General features: G+C 65.4%; 1 protein-coding gene across 1 annotated transcript in view; it reads left to right on the top strand.

The window, feature by feature from the left end:
* LOC125930496 (SCO-spondin-like) overlaps window positions 1-6438 on the top strand; it is a 56687-nt gene that overhangs the window by 43562 nt on the left and 6687 nt on the right. Inside the window, 14 exon segments of the mRNA XM_049642313.1 lie at window positions 158-190; window positions 359-514; window positions 1019-1228; window positions 1391-1558; window positions 2296-2427; window positions 2529-2775; window positions 3057-3209; window positions 3289-3335; window positions 3494-3838; window positions 4186-4359; window positions 4912-5042; window positions 5305-5429; window positions 5650-5696; window positions 5951-6229. Of these exon segments, the coding sequence (XP_049498270.1) occupies window positions 158-190; window positions 359-514; window positions 1019-1228; window positions 1391-1558; window positions 2296-2427; window positions 2529-2775; window positions 3057-3209; window positions 3289-3335; window positions 3494-3838; window positions 4186-4359; window positions 4912-5042; window positions 5305-5429; window positions 5650-5696; window positions 5951-6229 (2247 nt within the window).

A 6438-nucleotide genomic window follows, 5' to 3' on the forward strand; every position in this document is an offset into this window, starting at 1 on the left:
GCTTGGGGCCCAGAGGGTCAGTGGGAGACCAAGCTGACGAGGGGCTGAACCAGATAGCAATGGGTTTGGAACGTGGCCACCAGCCTCAGGTTTGGTCCTGGTGCGGTGCAGGCTCAGAAACACTGAGCAGGATTCTTCTTTGGCACAGGAGCTGAAGGGTCCACGGTGGAGCCAGTGACCAGCCTTCCAGGTAGCCAGACTCCTTGGGTCCCGGCCCCAGACTGCCTGCACCCTTGCACATGGCCTCCCTTTGGGAAGAACAAGCCCAGGGCCTCCTCCCTTCCCAGCCCTGCTTCCTGGGAGGCCTGGAGCCCAGGGTTGACTCGTCAGGAGATGCCCCTCCCCCTTCTCCCCTCAGGCGGCTGGGGCCCATGGTCTCCGTGGTCCCCGTGTTCTCGCACCTGCACAGACCCCGCTCACCCTGCTTGGCGTGGCCGCGCTCGCCTCTGCCTGGCAAACTGCACTGGGGGGGACACTTCACAGGAGCGCCCTTGCAACCTGCCCTCCTGCACAGGTGCGCCTTCCAGTCTTGACCTCTGACCCTGACCTATGTCCAAACCACGGCCATCCTGTCTAATCCCAGCATCCTCCCTCAAACAGCTCATTCTGGCTCCCAGCCCTTGTCCCACATCCAGCCCGAAACATCTAATACCCCTGAAGCAAATCCCGAGCTCTCACCCTGACACCTAATCGAACCTGTGTGTGACTCTGGACCTTGGGTGCTTTGTGTCAGCCCGGCAACTGTTGGGGAGCCACCGCCAGCACCCAAGAAAACCCTCACTTGTGTGTGTACTGAACAGTCCCCCCGAAATTCCCATCCAAATCCCTCAGTACCCTGTGAGTCTGTGAGTCTGGGGCGTAGTTGCCAAAGCCCCACAACAGCCAGTGTTAGATCCGAAACAGGAGCCCAAAGGTCTGGATGAGGTCACGGCTGGCCCTGGCAGACGAGGAGGTCTGCCCTCGAGCGGAGCGGGGCAGGCTCCAGCTCAGCTTTGTCTGGTCCTGTCCTGGCCCGCAGAGCTGCCCCTGTGCCCCAGCCCTGGCTGCGTGGCCGGGAACTGTTCCTGGACGGCCTGGGCCCCGTGGGAACCTTGCTCCCGAAGCTGCGGGGTGGGCCAGCAGCGCCGGCTGCGGGCGTACCACCCCCCAGGGCCCGGCGGGCACTGGTGCCCTGACATCCTCACTGCTTACCAGGAGCACCGCTTCTGCAACCTGCGGGCTTGTCCAGGTGAGGCCGGCCGCCGAGGACCAGGACGCGCCCTTCCCTGGCATCATGTGCCCCTGTGGCGCTTCCATCTCCGCGCATGACCCTGCCCCAGGTGCCTGGTGCGTGGGGGGCCCCCGCTGTCTGAGCCACATCCCTCACCTGGCCCTTCTCTTTTCCACGCAGTGCCTGGAGGCTGGTCACGCTGGAGCCCCTGGTCCTGGTGTGACCGGAGCTGTGGGGGGGGCCGGTCCCTGAGGAGCCGCAGCTGCTCGAGCCCCCCGCCCAAGAACGGGGGTGCCCCCTGCGTGGGGGAGAGGCACCACGTGCGGCTCTGCAATCCCGGGCCCTGTGGTATAGCGGTGGGGACATCCCGCACAGCTCTTCCCACCCCCACCTCTAATTGCGTTCTCGAGACACGTTGTGACGGAGACGCTCACTGGCCAGCTGAGAAAACCCTGAGGCCCGCGGGGGGTGGACGGTGGGATCTGGGCTCTGGGTGAGGACCTGCCCAGGGTGAGCTGCCCGTCCCCAGCTGCACTAGAACTCATTCTCGCCATCTTGTCCACCCTCCTGTTCCTGGAGAATCACCCAGCCCCCTCAAGGTTTTCGGAGGATTTGAGGGTTACGGTCGTGAGTGCACCTGCACCTGGGATTGGGCTGAGCCAGACAGGCTCCTCCCAGCTTCAGCTCCTTCTGAGCTCACCGACCCTATGGACCTTGGTCCCTCTAGGGCCTTCCAATGCTATTAGGACACCCCCCCCCCCCACCGATCCCCTCCAGGTGAACACAAAGCAGCCACATAGGTGAGCATGTTGGCTTCTTAGATGCACAAATTTAGTCCAGCTCGACGACATTTATTGGGTGCCAGGCTAGGTGCCGGGAACCCCCAGGTAGGTGAGAGGAACTCCCTGTCACTCAGAATGTCCCCATTCCAGGGCCTCCCCAAGGCCCCATGTTTCTATGGGCACCAACATGGGGAGAAGGATGGGAGTACAGCTTCGTGGAGGTAGGAGTGGTTCCCAGGCAGGCAGGAAGAGGGTTGCTGGTGCTCAGGGCCCTCTTGACTCTGGTCCTCCCCATGTGCTCAGAGCAGGGCTGCCCAGCGGGCATGGAGATGGTCAGCTGTGCCAACCGCTGCCCCCGCCGCTGCTCAGACCTCCAGGAGGGGGTCGTGTGTCAGGACGGCCAGGCCTGCCAGCCGGGCTGCCGCTGCTCCGAGGGTGGGTGCTGCCCTGGCCCCTGGGCACGTCACAGTGACTCGGTGGGAAGGCAGGTGGGACCCCGGGTGCCTGCACAGCTCTGGAGGGCTGCCTCCCCGCAGGCTTCCTGGAGCAGGACGGAGGCTGTGTGCCGATCGGGCACTGCGAGTGTACGGATGCCCAGGGCCACAGCTGGGCCCCAGGGAGCCAGCACCGGGAAGCCTGCCGCACCTGCACCTGCCGGGCCGGGCGGCTTTCCTGCACGGCTCAGCCCTGCCCACCGCCTGCCCACTGTGCCTGGAGCCGCTGGTCAGCCTGGAGTCCCTGCAGCCACTCGTGTGGGCCTGGAGGGCAGCAGAGCCGCTTCCGGTGTGTATGGGGCTGGGCCAGGCTAGTGTCACCTCCCCCAACCCCGGTCTGCCATGCCTGGATGCAGTTTCCCTCTCTGATGCAGAGCTCCTGGATCCTGCCCCCCAGGGGCATGCCCACTCTGTGCCCTGGCCCCACCTTTGTCCCTGGTCATCCTTGCCTTTCTTTAGCCACCTCCACGCCCACCCCAGGCTTTCCCATCTGGTGTCCCACCAGGAGGTGGAGGAGCGATGAAGGGCCCTGGGCCATCACTCACCTTCTGTGCCCCGGGCCCCACAAAGGTCCTCCACGCCTGGCTCATGGGCTCCAGAGTGCCGGGAGGAGCAGTCCCAGAGCCGGCCCTGCCCTCAGCCCCCATGCCCACCCCTGTGCCTGCACGGTGCCCGCCTCCACACCTTGGGGGACAGCTGGCTGCAGGGGGAGTGCCAGCAGTGGTAAGTCTGGGCAGAGGCAGGGGTGGAGCGGGGACGGGGGCGGATGGCAGCGTCCCTGAATCTGGTCTCCTCCCTTCAGCTCCTGCACCCCGGAGGGCATCATATGTGAAGACATCGAGTGTGCAGGTCTGGAGTTTATGTCCCGCTCCCACCTCCCCCCACCTCTGTTTGCCGCGTGTCTCATATTTCCCTCCCACCCCTACTTCCAGCCGCCACCCCCTGTGCCACGGAGGTCCCGACCAGCCATCGGGACCTTCTCTGACCTTACTTGTGCCCTCCCACAGTACCCAGGGCTTGGACGCTGTGGTCCCCTTGGTCTGAATGCCCCGTCTCCTGTGGAGGTGGAAACCAGGTTCGCACCCGGGACTGCGTGGCCTCGGCCCCTCACCGCAGCGGCGCCCCCTGCCTGGGCCCTGGTACCCAGACCCAGAGCTGTGGACGGCAGCCTTGCCTGGGGCTGCTGGACGCCTGCTCCTGGGGCCCCTGGGGGCCCTGTTCCCGCAGCTGCGGCCCCGGCCTGGCCTCCCGCTCTGGGTCCTGCCCCTGCCCGCTGGCCAGAGCCGACCCCACCTGCAACAGCACCTTCCTGCACCTGGACACCCGGGCCTGCTACCCGGGGCCCTGCCTGGGTGAGTGTGCACAGGAAAAATACAGGGAGTAGCACGTTTTCCCAAACCCCAGATTCCCCCCCCCCCCGCCCCCACCTGAGATATCCATCTATCCCCCTGATATTTGATCTCGTTTCTTTCCCTTTCCCGCCATCTTTTCCTCTGAGCCCTTTGGGATGTGACCCTTGCTGCTGGGTGACAGGGAACACAGCGAATTAGGACTTGTGTGAATTCTTGGCTCCCTCTTGCCCTTTTCCTGCGCAGGGCGTTGGCCAGGGCTGGGATGAGAGTAGAGGGCAGGGGAGGGGCGGGGAGGGAGGAGAGAAGCTGGAGAGGCCTGGCTGGCATCCCCCCACCTTGGTCCCCAGAGGAGTGTGTGTGGAGCCGCTGGAGCAGCTGGACGCGATGCTCCTGTCGGGTGCTGGTGCAGCAGCGCTATCGGCACCAGGGACCAGCGCCCGGAGGGGCGGGGACGGAGGCGGGGCCCCCCTGCACACGACTGGACGGCCACTTCCGGCCTTGCCCCCTCGGCAACTGCTCTGGTGAGAACCCCGGAGCCGGAGGCCGGAGAGCCGAGCCCTGCCCGTGCCCGCCCTGACTCCCGCTCTCAGTGGCCCCGTGACCCCCATGCCTCACGTCCCACCCCTCCCCGCTCCACTGCGATCTCCCCACTTTGTAGCTGCAGGCCTTGTCCACTTGCGGCCGCTCCCAGGCCCAGAAGGTCTGGCCCACCTCTCGTTGTGGCCACCCTCTCCATCTCTGCCCCCCCTGGCTCCCATCTGCCAACCTCTGGAGCACCTGCCAGGCCCCTTCCTCCCCGCAGGCCCTATCCTCCGTGCAGCTACCTGGCTCTCCAAGCCCCGACCATCATGACCCTTCCCTAGAGACAGCCACAGGGGCCGAGTGGGCGCTAGACGGGGCAGCGCTGGTCAGTCCTTACCGGCAGCCTGGGGCCAGGCTTACACTCTTACGAGGAGGCCCCGAGGGTCCTTGATGGGACCATGCACTGTGTGCTCCAGGCTTGGGGCGGGGGCAGGTGGAGGGTGTCTCTGGGCTGCCCCCCCACCATCCTGCTGGCCTCTGTTCCCCCCCAGAGGACAGTTGCACACCTCCCTTTGAGTTCCAGGCCTGTGGCTCCCCCTGTGCCGGGCTCTGTGCCACGCACCTGAGCCGTCGGCTCTGCCAGGACCTGCCACCCTGCCAGCCTGGCTGCTACTGCCCTGAGGTGAGGGGTGGAGCCAGAGGAGATGCCCCAGGAGAAGCGGGTCTTGGCCCACACTCCTACCTTCCTTCTCTCTGCGATGCCTGTGGTGACACCCCTCCCCACAACGCCTCTTAAGGGTCCCTCACCTTCTGCCTCGTGCCCGTGTGCCCATCCATTTGCTCGGCAACATGCACGTGCCCCTGCTGTGAGCACTCACACTACTGGCACTCGGGGACAGAGATGGCTGCCACACAGCTCTGTCCCTGTGTCCCCTTCTGCGCAGGGGCTGCTGGAGCAGGCTGGGGGCTGCATTCCCCCAGAGCAGTGTAGCTGCCTACACATCACAGGAGAAGGAGCCAGGGTGACTCTGGCTCCCGGGGACCGCCTGCAGCTGGGCTGCAAAGAGTGGTGAGTTAAGGGGGCCGGGAGGCAGCGTCAGAGGGCTGGGGCCAGGGAATGGGGAGGCAGGTGGCCCCACAGGGAAATTACCCTGGCCTGGACCCAACCCCAACCTCATCCTGCTCCAAATGAGCCCAGAGCTCAGGCCACCCCTCCGTGAGCCCCACCAACCACCTCTCTGGACTGAGTCTGGTCTCCCCAGTCTTACCCCTCCCACCCCCTCCCACAGTGAATGCCGGCATGGGGAGCTGAAGTGCACCAGCCAGGGCTGTCAAGGTAACGCTGCCCTGGAGAGACCCACTGTCCCCATTTGCCCAGGATTGGAAGGTTTCCTGGATCTGGGACCAGGACAGTCCCAGACAAACCGGGATGTTTGGTCACCCTCCCCTGACCCTCCCGGCAACCTCCTGCAGCCTTTCCTGTTTCCAGCCCTTCCTGGTCATAACTGGGTCTCCTCCCTCCCCCTCTACTGGGGCTTGTGGTCTCAGGGAGGGTCACTGGGAAGGGTGCCCACTTGCTGCCCTTTCTAGGTCTTCTGCCTCTGAGCGGGTGGTCCGAGTGGTCACCCTGTGGGCCTTGCCTGCCCCCTGGTGTGCTGGCCCCCGCCTCCAGGACTGCCCTAGAGGAGCACCGGTCTCAGCACCCAGCTGGCCTCTCCCCGACCTTGGCCCCCTTGCTGGCTTCGGAGCAGCACCGCCATCGCCTCTGTTTGGACCCGGAGACTGGGAGGCCATGGGCTGGGGACCCAGACCTGTGCATTGCACCACTCAGCCAGCAACGCCTCTGCCCGGACCCTAGGGCCTGCCATGGTAATACCGAGGGCCAGAGACCAACAGGGCAGGAGGGAGCCTGAGATGAGAGTGGAGGGAGGGGTACCTGGCCAGGTAGGCCTGGGCCATGTTGTTTATTTCAGTAGCCAGGTGCTTAACAGGCCTGCTAAGCCTCCTGCTTGCCCCAGGGCCTGCGGGATTTGGAGAGATTTGGCGATCTGGCGCTTTGGGGGGGGGGGGGGGGGGGC

This window comes from Panthera uncia, chromosome A2 (genome assembly GCF_023721935.1).
Source record: "Panthera uncia isolate 11264 chromosome A2, Puncia_PCG_1.0, whole genome shotgun sequence".
NCBI classification, from domain to species: domain Eukaryota; kingdom Metazoa; phylum Chordata; class Mammalia; order Carnivora; family Felidae; genus Panthera; species Panthera uncia.